Source organism: Bombus fervidus, chromosome 3, assembly GCF_041682495.2.
Source record: "Bombus fervidus isolate BK054 chromosome 3, iyBomFerv1, whole genome shotgun sequence".
NCBI classification, from domain to species: Eukaryota; Metazoa; Arthropoda; class Insecta; order Hymenoptera; family Apidae; genus Bombus; species Bombus fervidus.
Window position 1 is genome coordinate 5,733,446 of NC_091519.1, and position 23,327 is coordinate 5,756,772.

General features: G+C 30.3%; 3 protein-coding genes across 15 annotated transcripts; 2 read left to right on the forward strand and 1 right to left on the reverse strand.

The window, feature by feature from the left end:
* Window positions 1–201: 201 nt before the first annotated feature.
* Window positions 202–3,592, forward strand: LOC139985870 (small ubiquitin-related modifier). 2 transcript variants are annotated; one of them, XM_072000706.1, is made up of 6 exons: window positions 202–338; window positions 457–525; window positions 612–689; window positions 1,057–1,128; window positions 1,349–1,448; window positions 1,553–3,592. In XM_072000706.1, the coding sequence occupies exons 1-5, from the start codon at window positions 324–326 to the stop codon at window positions 1,409–1,411; spliced, it is 297 nt and encodes a 98-aa protein (XP_071856807.1). In that variant the 5' UTR covers window positions 202–323; the 3' UTR covers window positions 1,412–1,448; window positions 1,553–3,592. The 2 variants fall into 2 exon arrangements, with proteins under 2 accessions (XP_071856807.1, XP_071856806.1); XM_072000705.1 differs by having other exon boundaries at window positions 1,349–3,592.
* Window positions 2,841–23,005, reverse strand: Ubr3 (Ubr3 ubiquitin ligase). Of its 8 annotated transcripts, XM_072000661.1 has the most exons (31): window positions 22,818–23,004; window positions 22,432–22,717; window positions 21,979–22,357; window positions 20,914–21,127; window positions 20,713–20,841; window positions 20,369–20,634; window positions 20,051–20,295; window positions 19,859–19,976; window positions 19,600–19,779; window positions 19,273–19,499; window positions 18,996–19,151; window positions 10,568–10,749; window positions 10,342–10,478; window positions 10,109–10,251; window positions 9,865–10,034; window positions 9,475–9,718; window positions 9,243–9,405; window positions 8,973–9,155; window positions 8,497–8,649; window positions 8,075–8,253; window positions 7,573–7,996; window positions 7,305–7,450; window positions 7,076–7,222; window positions 6,688–7,002; window positions 6,392–6,611; window positions 6,104–6,313; window positions 5,752–6,038; window positions 5,318–5,665; window positions 5,105–5,233; window positions 4,877–5,016; window positions 2,841–4,730 (listed from the first exon to the last, which is right to left on the reverse strand). In XM_072000661.1, the coding sequence occupies exons 3-31, from the start codon at window positions 22,217–22,219 to the stop codon at window positions 4,613–4,615; spliced, it is 5,814 nt and encodes a 1,937-aa protein (XP_071856762.1). In that variant the 5' UTR covers window positions 22,220–22,357; window positions 22,432–22,717; window positions 22,818–23,004; the 3' UTR covers window positions 2,841–4,612. The 8 variants fall into 8 exon arrangements, with proteins under 8 accessions (XP_071856762.1, XP_071856755.1, XP_071856759.1 ...); XM_072000654.1 differs by lacking the exon at window positions 22,432–22,717; XM_072000658.1 differs by having other exon boundaries at window positions 22,704–23,004.
* On the forward strand, window positions 11,427–18,368 carry Orion (chemokine-like protein orion). Of its 5 annotated transcripts, none has more exons than XM_072000674.1 (9): window positions 13,054–13,193; window positions 15,523–16,135; window positions 16,296–16,437; window positions 16,665–16,805; window positions 16,868–17,085; window positions 17,161–17,381; window positions 17,468–17,706; window positions 17,781–17,910; window positions 17,993–18,368. In XM_072000674.1, exons 2-9 carry the CDS (start codon window positions 15,629–15,631, stop codon window positions 18,327–18,329), a joined length of 1,935 nt encoding a protein of 644 aa, XP_071856775.1. In that variant the 5' UTR covers window positions 13,054–13,193; window positions 15,523–15,628; the 3' UTR covers window positions 18,330–18,368. The 5 variants fall into 5 exon arrangements, with proteins under 5 accessions (XP_071856774.1, XP_071856775.1, XP_071856777.1 ...); XM_072000676.1 differs by having other exon boundaries at window positions 13,111–13,265; XM_072000675.1 differs by having other exon boundaries at window positions 13,118–13,324.
* Window positions 23,006–23,327: the final 322 nt, after the last annotated feature.

Below are 23,327 nucleotides of genomic sequence, written 5' to 3' on the forward strand. Positions count from 1 at the left end.
TTTTATCTGATGAATGTCTTATCACAATAATATTTTGTTATTCTGATAAAGATGAATGTTTATCTAGCGTTCATATACATATATACACATATAAGTATATATTAATATATAAACAATGATTAACTTTTGAAAGATGAAGTTTAAGCGAAATTGATGTCCAGAAGCTGATGTCTTTTGGAACGAAAATAGCTACACAATGTTAAAATTTTCATTTTTAGAATAGAAGACTGTGAAACTGACAAAAGTGCGGCGCCATATTGCGTGCTTGTGTTTGGTTACTGTTCTGGCGCGTGGTCAAGAACTATTATATTTAATTAAATACCATGTCTGATAATCAGGTGAGCTTCCCGATTTTAAAGAGCAATTTATTGACCTACATTTCGTGGTATAGATGCAACATAACATTTGAATGTTCAATCATATTTTGAATCTAATCGGTCTAACCTTGCGTATTAGGAGCAAAAACCTGAAGCCGGCCCAGGCGACGCGAATTCCGAATACATCAAGCTTAAAGTTGTTGGAAATGTAAGAAGTTGCCGTTTTATTCTTTTATATTCACGTCTTAGTTCCATGACGTTTAATGACAGGTTTCATAATTTCTTTTTTTCTAGGACAGCAATGAAATTCACTTTAGGGTAAAGATGACCACTCAAATGGGTAAATTAAAGAAATCGTACAGCGATCGTGTGGTTAGTTCACTTTTCAAAATAAGCGTGTGTCTAAATGTCATGCATTTCAAAAAATAATTTATAAAAAAGGATAGCGCAAAAATTTTCTTATTTTATTTTTTACATGACATGTGATAACTAACTCAAACCGTGTACAGTAAAAGTATAAGTTAAAAAGTTCATGAAAACTTTATATCATCATTATGACTTGAAGACTTTTTAGTTTTGAATAAATTTCTATATATATCCTATATTTATAAATGTAATTTACGGAAGTATTTTTAATCTTTCAAAAATAGAAAAAAGTGATAATTTTATCTCTTATTGCGAAATTACCTAAAGTAATATATTCTTTGTGTATTTTAAAACATATTTATAATTTATTTAGGGTGTTCCTATGACATCACTCAGGTTTTTATTTGATGGTAAAAGAATTAATGACGACGAAACACCAAAGCAGGTAAATTTCTAAGTTTAAAATTTTTAATTAACCATTGTAGAAGTAGGAATTCATTACACCTTTACCTTACATTACCATTATGCCTTTAAAATAAATAATTTAAAATTAAATAAAATTTTATTACAATTTATCTTTTTTTGAATTAACTTCATTATTATATTTATAACTAATATAATTCCACGTTGTACAATGATAATATGATATTAATATTATTTTTTAGTTGGAAATGGAAAATGATGATGTTATTGAAGTATACCAAGAGCAAACAGGTGGTCACTACTGAAGAAATTTATTCAGTTTCAATATCTTTTAAAGTGAAAGTGACTATCGTAAAGAAATGGACAAGTTTATCAGTATATATATATATATATGTATGTTAAAGAAACATGTAATTTGGTTTTTTACGTAACATTTTGATGTGCAGTTCTACATTCCTGTAACGTGGCAAGTTTAAGGACCATCAACAGTCAGTTTCATACAATGTATATGTTCATCCAGCAAAAACAAAAAAAAAAAAAAAAAAAGAAACTGAAAAAGAATCATGCCTTAAATACAGTGAGTTTTGTCTATTAATAACATTTGGCAATATATTTGCATTCTATGGATTTCCAAATTTATAGATTTAGATCGCGGGAGTTTTCGAAAGTTTTAATTTTGTTATTGAAGTACGATAAATATTACATAATATGAATATGATTTAAACAAAATTGTTGCGTTTAAGGTACGTCTATAATAAAAGAGATAATTGTAATATTTTCCCTTTGCCTTTTCTATGTAATTTTAATATTAACAAAAGTATTTTCTACTTCAAAAGATATGCATTACTGGTATGCAAAAAATTAATTTTCATGGATAAATTATGAAGAAATTAATTCGATGTAAGTAATGTGGATGTTTCTGAAGAACTTATTTTAGATTTCATTTTATGTTATCATCAGTAAATTATATACAACAATGACAAAAATTCAAATCACTATACATAATAAAAATGACTGCTGTACAGTTATACTTTATGTATAAATTTTAGTAAAAGAGGTTCTCATTTTTCAAAAACTGCTATTTGATTTATATTGAAGTTAAGCATTAGGCCAAAGACTTGCAAATTTAAAAAATTTTTTGATATATATAATTTGAAGCTATATGATTCTATATGGGCATCCTCATTACAAAATACTTATTCATTGATTTAACAGGACAAAATTTTTACAAATTGTAATAAAATTTATTCTTGTACAGATAAGTAATATAGTTTCTGTTTTCATTAATAAGGTGTAAACATTAATTGGCATTTTTCTTTCATTGTATGTTTAAACAACATTCGCTTTTTTTTAAATAGTGTAAACAATTTAAATAGATGTTTTAATGAGAACAAATAAGTAAAATCAATAATTACATTACCTTTAGTAGTACTCTACCTTGAAACTTGTAGCATTTGTTAAATAGAAGAATAACTGAATAATAATAAAAACTAGACTTTCATTTTCGTAACAAAAGTAGAAAATGATTTTGATATAAATAATATTGTAATAATCGTTAGATTTACGATAAAATTGCATCTACATAGCTTTATCAATTTCACAAGACATGTTTGCATCTGCCAAAAGCATAAATTACTTGTAATAATTGTCTAGAAAATAAATGATTCTTCATCTTTCTCTACTTACTTTACATATTGTTTAAGAAATAGTTACAGAAATAAAAATGCTTATAGATTATAAGGCAATCTTTTCATTTAATAGAATTGCTTTTATTTATACATTGAACAGAGTTGATAATTGCTATTATTATTTATTTTTTAGCACTTCTTAATGTATTATTCGCAAATTTTTAACATTATAAGCGGACATTCGTAAAAATAATTAACTATGTACAGATCATCTTGAGTTAACCAGTAATTCTACTATGTGGCGTCCTATCATTATTACACATTTACAGTGATCTATAATCTGGAAGAAGCAATTTTTTGCCTGTGTAATCACAAAAATTAGTAGTTTCACAAAAATTAAAGTCTCAGACGGAAAACTTTTTCGTCATAAATACTAATTTATTGAAAATTGAAATGTATACTAATGAAGATTTAAGATCAGTTTTTAGTTAAATGTTTGCATATAAATTGCTTCTTCAAAAACAATAACAACTTAATTGCCACAGTACAATTACTTAGCATTTATGCACCGGTGCGAAAAAAAATCAGCGAGTAGATAAATAGTTCGTTCAATAAAATGAGTTTATAGGTTCATATACACAGCCCATAAATATGCATACAGAAAAATAATGCATCAAATATTGTTTGAATATCGAGTTCACTGTTCGGTGAATGATTTCCTATAGTTTCTCATGAACTGTTGCGAAAAATTCACATTATTAAATTAGAACAAAAGCTATTTTTACAAGAGAAGGTTTTACAATATCGTTTATGGTGTTAATAACAATTTCACTTACTACTACATTGCTGAAACAGGATCTTTTAACAATAAAAACACGTGTTAATTTAATATTCCAAACATAATTTGCATGCCGTTCTTGTTATAGTTAATGTATCATTCTAGAAAATTATTTCTTAACATCTCCGCCAATTTAACATGACAATTTCCCCTTTACCTTCTAATTAAAAATTCATGCATGATCAATACTTCTACCTTGCTTATATAAATTTAAAATCAGAGTAAAACGTGTTATGAGTTGCAACAAAATTATGCAAAGATTTAAAATCGAGCTCGTTATTAAATTTATTCAGAGATAGAGTTCTTATAAAGACTTCAGTCTTTGATTTTGTCATGTTTATAGATTGTAGATCTAATATAATCCTTAGTATTTTTCTTGATTTATTAATGAATTATAAAATATTCTATTTCTGAATAAACCGGATGCAAAGAAAATTTTGAATCAAGATTTTTTGTAATTAACAGAGTAATTATGATAATAAATTATAGGATATAACGGATTTTCTTTCCATATTTTCCCTACATTAAAAAGAAGCACACAATAAATTCAATCCTCCTTAACAGACAAAATTATGATTTCATTAATAATGATATTTATCTTCAATGATATAATTTATCTAATTCTTAGCGTAACCGAAATTTCGACTAAAAGAATTGAATAGTTCTCGTGTCTTAAGTACAAATGCTACACACTAAAAAGTATTTTTTTTATTAGGACATAATTTATATGTATATACTTAAATAGAATGTACAATGTGTAATTCAAAACATAAATTTCTTCGGATATAATCTTTCATGTACTATGACTATAAACAATATTAATTCAGCTCTCACCTCATTTTTTTCTCGTAATACTTTCATTCAATATTATGTCTACTTACTCATTGCATCATAATAAATATAATTATCCATAAAGTATATTAGAGCAATCTGTTAATTCTTAAAGCGATGTTATTTCTTGGCGAGGCATTGTATGGAAATAAACCTGTTGAAAGTCTTCTACTCGTTTTAGAGTAAGCACTTTTCAACGCTGTAAAATGTTACAGTATGTCACGATGCCATACCCATGTTTTTTTTGTATGGTCAAACCTATGCGCTAGCCATTGCTGTTCTAACAATTGGTATCTATCTTGATTTAGGTACAGAGGTTTCCCGCGTCTATAAAAAGAAATTAATAAGTGCAGTATAATATTGATATATCTCTAGAGAGGTAAAATAATATAACAAAAATTCCAATATAAATGTATTAAGAAATAGATTGCAATTTTTCAATATCTTATCTGATATTAAAGTGAGACTCTTACTTCAGATCTCTATCTTCTTCCTCAAAATCATCGAGATATAAAGATCCCCATAAACAGACACGTTGACCACGAATTACTACAATATAGGTTGATGTCACCACCAAATATATACCAGTTCCACCTCCACAATCTATCGAATGCTATAAACCAAGGAAGAATTATGTTTATATAACTCATATATTTTTATGCTTATATAAAAAAAAGCATATATATACATAAAGTACTTACTTGAACAACCTCGCATACATTCCACTGCTTGCGATTTTGCTTTAAACAAACGATGGCACCACACAATAAACAGATACTAATCTCCTGAGGAATTGAATGACCTTGACGACACTGTCTTCCATGATAATACTAAAAATGAATAATCATTTATAAGGTTTTAATATTCAAGTATAAGATGATATGTAAACTATAATTAATTATATATATTCATACTGTGAAAATCTTCTCATATTCCCTTGGAAGGCTCAGTAACTTGGGTACCTGCCACGACACATGTTGTTCCATAATTAAATACCTGCCTGCATCGCTTTGATTTACGAAAGCAAGGAATTGATCACACCACATACGGGGCACTGATATACTAGTTTCGCTATCTTGCCAGTTCAGAGCTACAGCAGAGTTAAACATGTTCCAATCCATATTTTCTGTAACTAATTCCAAATAACGAACTAATCTCGCAAATTCAGTTTGTGGTGATCTAATTATAGGTAATGGTTCCTCATATAAATGATAACGGAGCAATGCAGCTACTCGTAAAAATGGTAAACACATAAATTGTATCTGAAATGATATAATTATGTATGTGACAATGTATCTTAAAAGGAAAACAAGAAAATTATGAATTATGTTAACTAATTTATACGTACCTGTTGTTCGATACTGTGCATTTTATCTCGTGCATATGGTGTACACGATGAAGTAGATGGATCATATAAAACAGTATCTGAGTGGTAGAGTGGGCTATTATTGAAATATTCAATGATTTTGCAGAATATAGTTTCAGAAGATATAGGACCGCGCTCGATGCATTCTCTTAAAAATGTATCTCCTAAAAATGTATTTCTCTCTGCTTGTGTGAGACCACCGCTTATTTGTACTATAACTTGATAGTACAATAAGTTGTAGATTACTTTTACTACACTAGAGAAATACGCTGAAAATAAATAATTAAGTTTTATGAAATTACTAAAATATTTACAAATGAATTTATTTACTTACCTTGATCAGCATGCAAAGGTAACAATAATATAAACTGTATAAGAAGAGCAGTCGGATCTCTGAGAAGTAAGGGAACTTCTCCCTCGTGTAGCGTTAAAGCGAGTGGAGTCGCAGGCTCTGGAGGCAAACCAGATAATTGTTGCCATGTGTGTTGTACTGGCCAAATCATACATAGACGTGCATTTTTTGCCAGAACATCGAGAAGTGCAACTTGAAAGAAAATGTTATTAATGTAAAATCTACAATCCTAGTTATTTTTAACTATTATCAACAATAAAATAAATGTACCAATACAATCACGTTTTGGCCTTAAAGGTATCGTAGTAGGTGGTGGAATACATAATGATCCACCACGTTGAACAAGTTCAATTTCAAAATTAGTTCGTGCTATAGAAGTTATGAAAACAAACAAACTCTTGTAACTATGTTGTTGTTGACACTTAGAATTTGTGCATCTTGTCATATCCTGTACTGCTTTACGCATTGCTTCAGACAAAAATGTTCGTCTCTATAAAGAATGTATATGTTGTTAATTGCAAAGAACATATAAAATTGCAAGTAAACAAAATTTTTGAGATACTTACAGTTGATGGATTTCGTTGTACCTCTTTTAGAAGATTATTTATCTCCGGGAGTATCGTAGTGAAAGGGACGTAAGGAGATCGGACGATTGTTCCACGCTTTCCCAATTGAGGAGAAAGTGGAAGAAAACAATTAGCTAACTGTCGACAAAGTGGACATAGATATTCGCCATTATCTACAGCAAGAGAAAGCTGTCTTTGTTGGTGACCCAGAGACTTTACATATGGCAATAAACAATCTAAATGTAAATGATGTCCACACGTTTGCACATATACACCACCTTCCCAACCTAGATTAACGGATAACAGCAACGAAATCTGTAAAACACCAATAAGAATATATATAAATTGTTTTACTGTATTCAATGGATATTATATGGTAAATATTTACAGTATCAAAATGTCGGTCCATTGCATCCATTCTACGGTCAAAATAGGCACCACGTGTATCACACTTTGGTATAGGCGGATCATCATCAGAAGTAGGTAAAAGCAATCTATCTGGTTGCTGTCGTTCATGACCAATGACACTTGTCCCCTAAGAATAGAATTTATATAGAATTAAGTAAGTAGTCAATAAAAATGAAATTATATGAATAAAATTATACGAATTTAATTACTTGAACTAATACAACAAGACCCATAGGATTATCTTCAGTACTAGGACTACTTTGACTGCAAATAACGCAATCGTATTCTTTTTTGCTAGTTAGTTTAGTCGCATTATCTTTTTGATCCCAATCCATACCCGATACCCCTGCTTCATCTAAACAAAACATTATAATTTTTATTTACATTTTGTTTACATACAGTATATCAAACTATATATCTTATATACATATCTTATATACATAATCTTATATACATATTTTATCCTTTATATTTTACCTGTTTCCATTGCTTTTTCCATGAATTGCTTTCGTTTATTGGCAAATTCTGCCATTAATTTTTGCTGTCTTTCTTTCGCCCGTCTTCGTCTTTCTTCTCTTTCTCGATCTTCTTTCTCTCGCTGTTTATCTTCGCTTTCCTGCATACTTGGCCATAATTTGTTTCTAGCTTCATTTATAGCATCTTTGCACATAGGATCTAAATTTGTAATTTTGTTCAGTATTTGCGCGATAAAGAACGGACCATCACCAATTCGTGATTCTGTTGGTTCTGTGGATGAACTGCTACTAGCTTCATTATCTGACATTGCAATTTGTTCGGGGTTATAACTATCTGGGACACCTGACAACTGTGAATGCAATTTTAACAATAATGTGATTATACTCTCGTCTACTTTTACAGTTTGTGATTGTAATGATCCACCCTAAACAGAAAAAAATTTATAAAATAATAAATTAATAAATATGACAATTGATTTACTAGAATATATGTAAATCATTACCTGAGCATCTCTTCTTTTGAAATGTTTATATGAACTTGATGTAGATGGAACAATTTCTGTTGTTGTTACTCTAGAATTACTCAGTCTTGAGTACACTGTGGGTGCAGCAACTATTTCATTGCCAGCCATAACAGCAGGCCGTTGAGGTGTAGGTGGCAATGCAGGTTGACCACCAATATCTGTATATAGTTAATAAAGATTGAAAAAAGAATACAAGATTATGAAAACATGTTCTAATATAAAACGATATTAATTAGAAGACATTCGTTTTAGTGTCTTTTTCTATATAAAATTAGTGTCTTTTTTTATATGATTAACATAGAAGAAAGCAGAGTATGTACATATTTTGCGACAATACAGAATGCATAACATTGATAAGAAGGATATAACTATGGTTAAGGTGATAAAATTAAATAACATACTATTTAGTAAAGGAGGTGATTCAATGGCAAGGGCCATGGATTCTTCGGTGGTTGGTGGCAAAGCTCTTTGTAAAGGTATTAAATCATCTTCACTATTAGCTTCTGATATAGTAACAATTCCATCTTCAGGTACAAAAGTTATTTGAAATTGGTCTATAAAATAATTAAGAAAAGAATAAAACATCATTGCGATATTATATAATAGGTTTGATCAACACCAAAGTATCCATTTTATAGTTAAGAACATACAGCATAATATATGTATAAAATATGATATATATTGTACCCTGTACTAACACAGATTAAGAATTTTACGTAGAGGAACCTTAAAGGATTGTTTGTTTTTAATATATACATAAAATTTACAAAGCTTACAAAAATGGAATTAGTTTATCAATTTATTTTACAACTTGTTCTTAACTAATGTGTTTTATATGATTTCTTAAAATATATGAAAATACGGAAACAAAACATACCATTTGGTTGAGGCAAAGCAGGTAAAGAAGCATTCACAGCAATCTGTAACCCAGTGTCATTAGTAATAGTATCTAAAGATGGAAGAGCTAAAACCTCTAAGGAACCCTCATCTGTTGCATCATTTATCATGAGTGAAGTTCCAACCTCAGCCATTTCACCTTGAATTTCCCACTCAAAATCACCTAAAAGAAAATGGCAAAATGTCAAAGCAAAAACTATCATACGTAGCAAGATGTAACCCAATGTAATTTAATGATAGTTTTACTCACTGTCTGAATTACTTGGCTCCGACTCTTGGATCAAGATGACTTGAGGTATCACTGTCCTCAAATTTTCTGATAAATCATCACTTTTGTACCAACCACCTAGATCCATATCTTTTATTATACGAGATGACTCGTCACTACTATTATATTGACACAAAGGATTCATCTGATAAACATGAAAAGAATAGTATTATTATTTTATAATTCTGTAATTCTGTTATAATTAGTTACTTACAGATTTATCAGGTATTTCTGCAGTAATTACTGCCATTTCTAATAAGTAAATAGTCAGTGCCATTACATGCTCTGATATGTTGTGTCCATACACAGCCTTATATAAAATTATTAAAATCATAGCATGAAAAACTCTTGATCGTAGTACAATTCGTGGATCATCATATGCTGGTGAAACAGGAGCAGGATGCCTAAATGGTGGCCATGGAATTGCACTATTTTTCAATTTTCCTGATTGTTTTACACTGAAATATTTACAAAATATTTAATGAAAGAACTAGACAAAATTATGAAAATTAAAATAAACCAATAATTTTTTATATATTAAAAGAACTATAGTATAAGGTTTTCATGTTTTTTAAAATTATTTTTTCAAATGTAGTTTATTTACTATTCGGTAAAGCGATCCATTGCCATCTGGAAATCTCCTTTTTGTGCTGCTCTTAATAAAACGTGTAAAGGATCAAATAATTCTTCCCAAACTAGACGTGGTTTTGGACCATACATTCCTTGCTGCATATTTCCACTAGCTTCAAGATTAGGTGCTCTGTACACTGCAACCTGTAAATCATATTTTACAATTTGTACTTACAAAAAAAAAAATTGTATTCTGTTTAAAGAAACATAAAACATACATCAGCTAATACAGATTCGAAATCTCTATTTTGGGTACTACCAGAACGTTCGGGCATTAACTCCATTAATTGACTATGGGTCTTATCTCCCATAGATAATAAAGTAACCATTTCTAGGCGGGACATTTCAGGATCAGATAAACCTATAACAAGATCATATTTTTTATATACATATATGTATGTAGATTCCATATGTTATTAGTGGACTTAAGAAAATGGCATGAAGAACTTACCTAAATTTGTCCGAACATTAACCAATATAGCTAGAAATGTTAAAAAACTTTCTAACATTGGTGTGTCATGTTCTCCATCCATGAATTCATTTTGAGTTCTATACAAACAAAGACTCATCTCTTGTTTTATATGAAACCTAATGGAATAACATTATTGACAAATATAACTATAATTTAAAAGGTATGTATAATATAAATATATGTTTAATAAGTTACTGAAAATTACTTTTTAACGATTGTTTTTAGAAAAATATCTGGTTGTAACTTTGTTGCACAAACTTGAAGTAGATAAAGATCAGCATCTACCATCGAATTACAAAAATTGCACTGTATGTATGTCATAATTTGACCTTTTATTTGGAGACCATTACGCACCCACAATCCATTTAAAATTTCATAAAAGGCAACCTAAACAAAAATTCATTGTCTTAATTTTCATTATTTCAATAGTTAACAATATATTACAGCAACATAAGATATATAATATATAATGTAGCACAGCATGAAATAGTATAAAAACTAAGTTTGAAAGAAAGGTATTTATTGAGAAATTATTTAATTCCATAGCTGAAGGTATTATTTTTTAACGTATGCATGATGCGTAAAAAAGCTAACGGTACTGAAAAGAGTTTCGTTTTCTATAATTTCAGTTACTTTAATAATTGTTAAATATGATACATAGAGTTAAATAAATGAAATACAAATTTTTCTAACATTAATAAAATTTTATTTAACATGAAATGTTCAGGTATACTGTTGAAATAAAAAAATAAGTTCTAAACATATAGAAGACAGCAAAATGTCTATATGTGATCCATTACTTATAATAAATTTGTACAAAGATTTAAATTTATTTGTCATAATTGTCATGTATATTCATATACATTTATCATCTACTTTTATGTACATGATATTGTTAACATGTAACGTACGAAACATTTGAAATCCAAATATAAAAGAGACGGGTTCCCATAGAATACATGATTCGTAGACTATGGTAAATCCCCCACTTAATCAACCAATCCCGTCACTGGAAAGAATTCCAACTTTCAACTGCTGTGTTGTCAGTTCGCACTGTTCGTAGTGATTCTACGATCAATGAACAAAGAGGGGACATTTACAGCGTCCGAAGAGCTGACTAAGAGCTCTTCCTCGTGTCAGTGTGATTAATTCTTCAGCAATTTTCCGAAAACTTGATTCCATCCTCATTATCTGTATAGCTTTAAAACTTGTGACAATAAAGAAAACAATTCTTCGATAATCAAATGCTAAAGGAAGAAAGAAGAACAAGATCGGATTAGTGTTATTTGTGCAAATTAATTTCCTCTCAAATTAATTAAAAAAATGGCACCAATTAATTTGAAGATTATTTTTATTTGTATGTTATGCGCAGAACGATTTGCATATAGTTTTAAATTTGGTTATGTCGATGTAAAAGATTTAATAAAATTCGGACATGAGGTGGTGATGGACATTTTCGAATCGTGGGACTTCATACGTCCAGAAGATTCTGAGTATGACAACAATTTGCCATTTGTTCACAGAATGGAAAAAGAATTAAAGAATCGTATATCGAAAATATCGCAACAGATTGATACTTTTCAAGAACAGATAGATATGCGTTTGGACAGCATTGTGGCTAAACTTTTAACTGAGATGCCGTTACAAGAAAGACTGGATCAAAAGTTACGTATGATTGATCAATTCGTTGGGAAAATCAACGATTTATACAATGTCTTCCATTTGTATTCGAAAGCGCCTAACAAATACGAGAGGTACACATTAGAAGATTTCGCGAGAACGTGCGTTTCCTCGAGATCGGATGCTCTCCCTGATCTTTTGAAAAGCATTCATCGGCTTTTTGTTCCTTCTCCCGACGAGATTCTTAGCAGAAGCGTTCTCATATTATTGGCAAACCAAATGCAAGTAAGTTTTTGTAGATTTTTAAACACATTTCAACAAAGAAAAATGACGCGTAATAGTGGGAACATATGTATTTTAAATGTGTTTTCTAAAAACTTAGAAAAATAAAAATTTCCTTCAACTTCATGAATGTGTAAAATAATTTTTTTAGATTATATGAAATGGAACAAATTTTGAAGTATTTAATATTTTGGCGATTCGAATATCCGTTAATGTACTGTTAGAAATTAGTTAATCGTGACTATCAAGGGGTATTAGATACGGGAGAATATCATAGTGATCAAATGACATCCGACAATCTGTACCTATTCAAATTACACACTCGGTACGACATAGATAACACTACAATAACTTTGCTATTGTTTATTATCCGAAAAATCTTTTATTTCGTGTACTATATATATTTTTATCTTTTTAAAGAAATCGGTAAAAAAAAAAAAAAAAAAATAGAATAAACTTAACAAAGTTAATGATATAGGGAAAATAAACAATGATTTGTTTAATTATCTAACAAACTCTTGCGTAAGCTATATTCTCTCCAATTTTGTATTATCAAAAATAATTATCAAAGAATTGTAACGTGATCGTTACAACAAAAACTTAAAAATTTTAAGTCTACTCTGCCAACGAGTACATTTTACAAACAATTTTTTATTAAATCAATCATTCAATGTCCAATAAAGAGCAAGAAAACGAAATGCAACATTTCTGTTGGAACAACAATGATGCAGTTTGTGCAAATGATTTAAGTACGAAGTATAAAGAGAGAGGGAGAATGAAGAGGAGCATGCGCAGAAATATGTAACACCATTAAGCCTCGAACGATCCCAACTCGAGAGGGGAGGAACACAGAGAGTCAAATGACGGGAACAATAACGTAAAGTTCTTAGTAGAGCCTGTGCATACGAGGAAAAGTGTTTGTTCCGGAGGTATATTTTCTTTGCATCAAAAACACGACTATCAATTACTTTCCAACTATAAAAGACTACTGTTGAGCGAATGTTTGTGCAACGATATATACAGTGAAACATTTCTAAACAACATAGAATTAATAATCCAAGTATTTAAAAAAAGGATATATAAGATTTTTTAATAGTTTATCAGATTTCAATGCTTTTGCTTATTACGGTCGAAACGCTTCAATTAATCATGCTAACCTTTCACGGCCTATAAAACTTTCAAACGTTACTTTCCATTCGTTAATAGAATAGAGCCATTGGAAAAAGTAACGTTAAGATTAAATCGAATATTATTTTTGAGTTATCAGTAAATAGTGTGATGCTAGTCAAGTGTATTATATACTTTACAGAATATAAAAACGGTAGGGGATTTCGTTCTTAGATATTCTGTCCGAATAACAGTACCACCTTAAAGTTTCTCACATCGTTCTGTCGTGTCGTCTTGAATACTTGCACGCAGGATTTGTGCTGTATGTAAATACAAATGCGTCACGTTAAAACAATATTTGTACGTTTTAAAATCGTCACATAATATTTCAAATTTGTATACATACATACATAACATGTATACTCGTTAAAAAGGTATTTATTGATATATCTGTGAATAAAATATGTATGAAAATAATTTAACCTTTACCTTCGAAATCGATCTGTTTGTAATTCGATAATAATAAATATTAGATATAATTCGTGACTTGTTACGATAGTTGTCAATGTAGCGTCAACGAATATCAAAAGATATCTCTATCTATTTAACTGTGCGGAAGACGTAATCGTAAAAATCCCATCAAAGGTCACTGTATATCTGAGGGACAAAATAACTTAAAATCTATGCTGCAATGCTTATTTCTGTGAAAAAAACTGTATAAACATATAACGTCTTTAATTATACTAAAATTAATACAAAACATAATATATAGATATATTTACGTATATAAACTACATAATTATTAATTTAAATGTAAAGAATGAACAATTTTGAATCTAAATATATTTAGAATTAGATTTAACATGTATCTGTCAGATAAACTGTGATTTCCGGAGAGTTAAAAATAAATAATAAAGAAAGAAATATTACAGAAATGACTAACTTAAATCAACCGATATTAAAAACCAATCACGTTTTAAATAGTATATTTAAAATGCACATGTAATAAGATCACGATAGATACGACAAAACTTTAAAAGAGGCTATTTTTAATACAGTGTAACCGATTTTTATAAATTTTCAATTACTATAAATTTGGACAAATATGATTACCGACTCATTTTTTCCGAACAAACAAGTATCGCTTCTTAAAGATTTCTATATAAGACATCACAACGATATGAGAAACTTATTACCTATATCGAAATGAAAGGACAGGCGCTCAAAATATCGATCGATTATTGTCGAAATTGTCTGAATCACCGGAAGAGTTAATAGCTACAAGCGGATGACTCACGTTTATATGAATTAAACGTGACCTACCGAAGACAAAAAAGCATTATCAATCGAGAACAAATCTCCGAGATGTCATATATCTTAATAATTTTTCCGCGAACGAAACGCACGATATGATTCTAATCGAATTACTGACGTATCTAATTATCAATGTAATCGGTACATTCGACCCTTACCATTGAGCTTAGCGTGTAGCAATCTATGTGTACATTTCGCACAAACACACAGTATTATGAAATGTTGTTATAAACACGTCTTAGTCTCAGAGATTCCAAGCCATTACGTATTATGAATACTGTTTTATTTTGGTATTTTTTTTTTTAAATTGTACAGAAATCTCGTTCTGCATTATACGATTGATTTATTCCGAGCCGTGAGAAACTTGAGTTGTAGTAGACTTTTAAGTAAGGTCAAAGTAATGACAGCTATGTCACACTGTTTAATTCCGTATTGTTAAACATGACTCACCACCAATAACATTTTTGACATGAAAAACAACAAGAGACTAGAGGAGGAAGTACGATATTTACATACCAATTCGTGAATGATAATTATAAGAAATTACGGTACTATAGAATTTTGTCAACTGAATTTTCATTCATGTACAACTTGCTTAAAAAGCAAATACAAATGTATCCTTATTTGCTATGGTTACTGTGGATCAGCAGTACGACGCACGGCACGGAATGAATCACAAAATATACTAATTAACTAATTAATTAACAAATAAGAAGAGTGTACACCAGACTATTTATGTCTGCAAAATACTCTTGACTGAAATATTTAACTTATCAAACGATTGTGCATTGAAACAATTTTTTTTAGCGCGAACTTCAATCTTATATTTCCATACAGGTATTAAATACGCTAATGGATCAAATATAAGTCCTTATGCACCGGTTTATCTATATATATAATTGAAAAATTTAACCCTTCAAGAATCAAATAAATAGACTACAAAATGAAGATACCAAACATCCATGTATGCTTTCTGTTTTTCTGCATAATATGGGGGACAATGGGTATAAAATACGATACAACATTGATCGACGAAATGCGAAATAAGTTGTTGCAATTGGAGAAAACATTAGAGAGAGATTTGTTTCACTCAAGGCTCCACGAGTTTGAAGATGGTGGAAAGTACCTATGGCTTATAAAAAGTTTTAAGAAATTCGGCGATGAACTAGAACAAAACTTCTTGACCAATGGTTATGAAAATTTAAATGCATTGAGTTCTATTTGGTTATGGGCTCGAACAGAAAACGAACTAAAAGGAATAGATGGTCTGTACCAAGTTTTTCGAACGATGCAACAGGAGATAGTCAGCAGAAAGATTCCTCTTGACATACCGAAGCTGAGCGATTTCTGGGATATAATTCTACACGACCCGAATGCGTCAATTGTACGCGCTCTCACTCGAATCGGTGACCTGATAGTGCACGAAAAGTTGTTCGTTTCGGCTTATCAGGTACAAAAATAAATAAACGAGTTGTAAAAAAACTTCCTATTCTGATGATCAACGAAGTAGCGAACGTTCTTCTTTGATAATTAGCAATTCAAAGATTTAAGAATTTATTGTTCAATATGGACAGATTTTGTATTTTCTTTTTCTGTTTGTTTCTCACTAGGAAGCAGCTTCGCAAATTTGTAATGAAAATCAGTCGCTTCAGCAATTACTTTATAATTTATATACAACGGTAACCCTAACGGAAATCAAGGGTTACGGTATGATCCAATTCTCTTATAAGCTGCTGCGGCTTTATAACCCAGGTATGGTGCAGTGACTGTTATTTGTATATTGCATAACTTGTTTTCTTCTCCAATTTTTGTAACTATGTTTAAAAATTCTATGCTATAGTATACAGTTCACAATCACGATTTTATCATTTTTAAAAAAATATTCTGTTCGTTTATTATTTAAAGGAAAGTATGCTGCACCTAATATAGTATATTATTATTGAAAAATTCGTTTTATAATTATAATAAACTTGATGTAGGTACTAATTTCACTGAAGAAATGGAAGTGGTGAAGCAACAGTATGAGACGAGAACGATGGAAACTCTGCGGGCTGTTAAAACAGCCATGGCGTTTGCTCCACGACAACTCTGGAGATGTGATGCGAGATTACATAAATTAGGTATATTTTCCTGCTTTCGCGTGTAACATGTGTAACAGATATAACTGAAACAATTGTTACAGATGAAACATACACCAAATTAACACAGTTGTTCCAAGGATACATTGTGAACGAAGTGGACTTAAACAAGGATTCGAGTTGCAGAGAAAATTGTGCTTATTACGAATATTCGAAAGTTTATGGATGTTACAAAAATCAATTTTGCTCCCAACAGCGCAAATGTAACGGTCGAATACTAAAATGCGAATATATTGATTCCGATATGTGGATTTGTCCTTCGGTAAATTGAAAATTTTTTCTGCGTTCAAATGTTATATAATAAGAATGTATGTGAAGTGTTTATAAATTATTTTAGATACAGGAAAGTGATCGAAGATACGAATACATAGAATATGAAAATGGTCGACTATTCGGACAAAAAAATACTTGTAAGAGAGAAACAACCAAAGTAGATAGCTGGTGGCGTTGGTTATTCTGGCACTGTAGCTATTGTTTTTGTTACTGTGATGACAATAATGTAAACTCTGATCGATACTTCAGCTTAAGGGAAGTTGTATCTGATGTAGCAAACAATAAGTAAGTGACTGACTATGGTAGATATCTTAGGAAGACTCTTAAAATGTCATTGCTTTCATAATTAATAATAATATTATTTGTTACAGAGTCGTGACGGGCATCCGGTTCAAGAAAGTGAAGCAAATAATACATATGCAGATACAGGAAGGTGAATTGATGTCACGTGGATACATTAATAAATCTTCTATACGGTGGAAACCAATAGAAGAGTTCAGTGTATTAGATAACAATGTTAAAAATGGTGTTGACTATCACACATTATCATGGGAAAAAAGAGGGTTAGATTTAGATGATCTAGTCCTTGATGACAATTTGCTTTTGACAGGTACATTTATGTGTAAATTTATGTTTCTTTCATACCCCTTTTTAAATATCATGCTTGCAATATCTATTTTTCAGGACTCAAGTTCCGAATGATTGGTTCACGATTAAACTTAGAAGCAAGAATGACATCTTTTAATTTTACGACTGGGAAATTAATAAAACCGCTAGAGAGGAGTTTCTGGATCAGTCATGATAGAACCAATAGGTAAAATTTGCATATGTCTTGTACATATTTTCATATACTTGTAAATGTGTGTTTGCTTATCTAGCATTATAATTATTTGCAGAACTGAAGTGACATTTGAGAATCCTGATATACCAACTCGATTACCTCTTCTAGCACTACCAGACTCGAAACCATTCCAATACCTGAATTTTGCACCAAGTGATCAAAAAAGTGACGTTGCTCAAAACACAATACCATTCATCGATATTCAACCAGTAGAATCAAATCCACCAGTTCCAATTGCAGGTGCCGGAATTTTTCATAAAGGCCGATCAGGATCGGGTGGATTTGTAGCAATGAGATTAATTACGTATGATTTTAGTAAACATTTACAAGTTGATTTATCTCCTTCTACAGATACAGTTATTGATGCTCCAAATGAAATAAGAGTAGTATGAATGTAATTTATACGCGTATTACTAAGATATAGTTCGTAACTCTCTTTTGTGTTTTATTTCTACTTTCATATGTCTTTCATTAATTTACATTTAAATTTGATAAGTGTGATTTATAAAATTGATTATATATCAATAATAACTCCTTTTTTTTTTAGAAACAATTCTCCATTAAACAATTGTTTTTTGTGCCATCTTAGCATGTATAATTGTTTTAAAACAACATATCACAAAAGTTAAATTCCTTTTGTATTTTTTTACACTCCCAATTCCAATAAGACCTTCAATAATGATACTTGCTACTTTATAAGAAATTATATCTTATTGTTTAAATAGGAAATTCACAGATTTTCTCTAATATTATGCTATTGAAATAACTCAATGTAAACCTACTCATTGCTCGAAGTATCTTTTTGATATTGTTTTAATTTATTAAATAAAATAACTATTCGAAAAAAGCCAACCGATATCCATATATATTATATACACACATCGCCATAATGAAATTCTACTAAAAGTACTCAATGACATTCGAAATAATAATGTCTGCAGAAAACATGATTCTTTATAGATATTTTCAAATATTAGTTTAGTTCTATTTAAAATGCTGTATATGCACATCATAACTACATTGAAAGAATATACTAGGAAGTAGAGAAAAGTACTTACCTGAACTCGTAAAGGATGCATCATTAGAAGATGTAACATATCAGTAGGAGGTAATAAATCATTTAGGGTAGCTCCTTGTTGACGCACAGCTTGGCACATAAACACAGCAAAGTACCGATGCAATGGTAGATGAAATGATACTTGTAAACTGTCACTCTATAACAAAAAGGAGAGATATCAGGGCTATAATATTATCGATACCTTAATTCAACTAATTAATTGCATATTAGGAAAAGTAGAAAATATGTTATTACAAAATAAATATTTAATTATTTACCACATTTGGATGAGTGAAATTTATGGCGTCTAACCAATCTTGTAATGCCGTGAGACAAAATGATAGCACCCTACGAGTAAGAGCAGCACTTTCAGGACCACGTAAATGAGAAACTAAAGCCCACATTGGATATGCACTAGCTTCTAACTCGGCACTAAACGCAGCGTAGTACGTATTAGATTCATATTCAACGTGTTGATTTAATTCTCGTTGATTCACGTTCATTCCTAGGAATAGGCACAACAAAGTATTTTATTAATATTTCAAAAATATTTTATTATGTGTAGAAGTAACTATAATCACAATTGTACAAAAGTTAAATAATACCTTGAAACATAGATAGGAAATCGAACCACATTTCTAGAAGTGTATCATCGCTCATAAATCTAACAGCTATAGGCTTATGTGAAAGAACATTATTTAAATCTGATACAATAGGCCAATAACAGTGTTCTTTCATTACTTGTCGTTCACAGTCTACTACATAATGAAAATTTTTATCTGGATCTAAAAAAATAAGAAATTATATTTAATGTTAATAAACAAATACCGAAAGTTCAATAGAACTTGTACAAATATTACCCACCATGTAAAGTGTTTTGAATCAATATCTTACTCATCATGTACTTTAAAGCAATTACCATAACATGCAACAACTTTAATTGATCTACCATTTTCAATGCTAAACTTTCATTACTGAATAGCTGAAATATAAAGTACAAACACATCAAGCACTTTCTTTATTATAAATATAATATTATTCTTGGATAATACCTACCTGTACACTGACATGGACCACTTTATTGCTTAAAGTATCTGGGTCTGTTGAACGTTCAAGCATCATTGAAACTCTACTGTAATGTAATACAAATGCACGAGTAAGTGCTTCTTTATATTCTGGATCCGGTAACATATTTAATAGCAAACAAACTAATTTCTGTGGAAATTGATAAGCTACTGTCCAAAACATTAATTCTTCTAAGAAAGTAGTATGCTGTAAATGTTCTTGTAATGATGCACACTCTAAAACAGTATAGTATTTATTGTAAATATATTATGCTACAACTGTAGATATACGTTAAAAGAAAAAATTTACCTTTATATTCATCAGGTGGCTCTGGATTTGGCAAAGACCTTACTGCATTTTGATATATTTCGTTACTATCTTGGCAATAGCTATCATATTCTGGTTCTCCAGTTGATACAGTAGGATCCATAAGACTTCTATACTTTTGTGGATTGGTAAGAGCTGATGTCATAACATGCCTCATTAATGCACCCATTTTATTGAAATCAATGAGCATTGTTAGATATTCATCTGCATCTTGAATTGCAGCTTCATAATTTCGTCGACCCACAGTACTATATTAAATAAAATATTTCCACACATTATACATTTTTTATACTTCTAATAATTAAATAGAAAGATATATGATATACCAATTCTCGCGTAAGTGTTGTATAAGGCGAAGAATTATTCTAGGCATCATTGCTTCTGCCACACACATTAAATTTGAAGGAGCAGTTGACTTATCAACAGCGGCTTTTGGACCATGTCTATCACAAAATCTAAGACAAAAATTCTATTAAATAACATTCTTCTCTTAAATATCAAGCAATTTTATTTGATAAAATTGTTACCCTGACTCCTTCATAACGGATGAGTCACCACAATCACAAGCACCACCTGCTTGACTTAAAAACATATTGAAATCATGGCCATAGTGATTGCCTTTTTTGAAACATTCTGTACATAAGGACATACATGGTGATATACCACATGTACGACAACGATATGCTACAAAATTAGGTGTCCAAACCAGTCCACATGTTGTAGCATTATCATACATTCTCACTGAAATGTTTATAAATATTTGATTTGGATGGAAGAAAATTTAATCCAATATATGTTTTATAAATGTATGTTTCAATATGTATGTTTTTAAAGATTATAAATGTTTTAAACTTGCATAACTACATTATTGAAAAATATAATTTTCTTAATTAGGTTAAAAACTTTCTAATACTTAATATTGTTCTGAAATTATTACTATTGATCTAGGCAATTTTCGTTTTGACTTCAAAGTATTTGCTACATTTTATAAACTTTACTCTCTCATGTATTAAGATCATTCATGCACCTATATTTTCATAAATATAGCAATTTATATAAATATATATTTGACGGGTAATCTTGCTGCTGCCAAATACGCAAATTGCACTATACTTATATCACAGATTTCAAAATATTGCTCATAACAAAGCATATTATTTAAAGGTATCAAACAATGATCAGACTATGTTACAGTAGTTATTAAGTTATCTTAGATTAAATTTATCTTAAAGATAAATTCTATATATTGCTTTTTCAATAGTTTAGACATTTAAATTAAATATTATTTATAATAATATATAATATGTATTTATATATACACTATATTTAATGAAGTAAAAAATCTTTTAGAAATATGTTACAAGAATAATATTTGAAGCAACTATATATAGTATAATCATAACATAGTACAATATATAAATATGCAAAAGTATCAAACACATTGCATAAAATATATCTATATTTGTCAAAAATATGATTAATGTGATAATACTGACAATGATCAATCCATTTAACTTGTGGGCTAGAATATGATTGGATTTAAAAAGTTTCCGTACTATGCAGTTTAAGAAAATAAAATACACATGGCGTACCTGTTTTAGCAAACTTCTCCGGGGTATGACCACTAGCTATTAGCCATTTACACCAGTTGATAGTTTCTCTATCACCAATATCTTTAATAGGATTTAACAGTTCATCCAATAATTTACTAAGAGATGGTGGACATCCATTGTCATTAGTTAAATTGCTACATTCTGCATGTATATGGGCAGCTGTATAACTTTTACTCCTGTTCCTCAATATTTCAGTGCATAAATTAGACACCGAGAACATCGCGAAAAATTGTCCTCGCGCAGCGAGGGTACCATTGATTTTGATACGTGTTGCGGTATCCTCCGAGAATGACGAGTGTACGATGTCACGTCCTGGCTTCGCCAGCTCGCCAAATCCCGCGGGAACACCTCAATGGATCTGTAAATAATGTAAATAGTTATTATTGTAATGGTGCGGATCGTTGTAAAAAGCGTAACCTAGAAATAACAGACTTAACAGCGGAAAAGAAATGAGCAAGTCAAGTCGGGAATCAGGTGATACCGAAGTTAAAATTTCAGGAAGCCGACAGGACAGCCGATAGTTGCCTGACGACTTACACCTTTTTGCGTGTTTCTCGTGTGAAAACTTCCGGGAAACCTTTCAAGTAGAGGCGGCCCGCGGACCAGGGAATTCTCAACAACCTCCATATCAGTGAGCATCTCCCGTCAACTTTGTCTTCCTCATCAATTTTGACAACATGACGAAAGCAGCAAGGGACCGTTACCTTATACCACTCTCCTGAACCGTGGATTACTATCGACTTTCAGCTTTCGTGTTTCGACAAGTACTCGGTACTTGCACAATAATCGTCGTTGATACAACACACATTCACACTTACCGAACAGCAAAAGCACTCGATCACCAATCGTTCGATCAATTGACCACAGCTTATATTCTTCTACGGTACATCTTCTTCTTTCTGATCAAGAATTTGTCTATCTTATCGACAGAACAATGACAGAATACCAGATCTTGTTTTTCAATGAATGTATTTCATCAGAACGTTTTCACTACGTTCATATCTATACACGCAGATAATACTCATTAGCATAGTAATTACCAAACAATATGTATAAAAAAATTTATAAGAATTGATATAATTAAACAAAATTAAAAATATCAGTTAAAATATATTTATTTATTCGCTTTATTTATAATCCAATCATATATGGTTCTTTGGACAAATTGATCTATTAAGGAGCGTAATACGTTTTGCGTCTATTATGGAGTTTCAGATATAAAGATTGGATATATAATTGTGTATTCTGTATTTAAATAAAATTATGTCTTTTATATATAATTATTGCTACTAATTATTATTATTCGTAAAATAAGCGACGATTATTAT

Bases quoted from the DNA above. Each gene is read 5' to 3' on its own strand.
- LOC139985870 (XM_072000705.1), top strand. The intron at 526-611 runs GTAAGAAGTTGC...CTTTTTTTCTAG, and splicing joins AGCTTAAAGTTGTTGGAAAT to GACAGCAATGAAATTCACTT. The intron at 1,129-1,348 runs GTAAATTTCTAA...ATTATTTTTTAG, and splicing joins ACGACGAAACACCAAAGCAG to TTGGAAATGGAAAATGATGA.
- Orion (XM_072000673.1), top strand. From the start codon at position 11,686: ATGGCACCAATTAATTTGAAGATTATTTTTATTTGTATGTTATGCGCA. The intron at 17,382-17,467 runs GTAAGTGACTGA...TATTTGTTACAG, and splicing joins TCTGATGTAGCAAACAATAA to AGTCGTGACGGGCATCCGGT. The intron at 17,911-17,992 runs GTAAAATTTGCA...AATTATTTGCAG, and splicing joins AGTCATGATAGAACCAATAG to AACTGAAGTGACATTTGAGA.
- Ubr3 (XM_072000654.1), bottom strand. From the start codon at position 22,219: ATGTTCTCGGTGTCTAATTTATGCACTGAAATATTGAGGAACAGGAGT. The intron at 9,156-9,242 runs GTGAGTAAAACT...ATTTTCTTTTAG, and splicing joins GGAGCCAAGTAATTCAGACA to GTGATTTTGAGTGGGAAATT. The intron at 4,731-4,876 runs GTAAGAGTCTCA...TTCTTTTTATAG, and splicing joins GAAGAAGATAGAGATCTGAA to ACGCGGGAAACCTCTGTACC.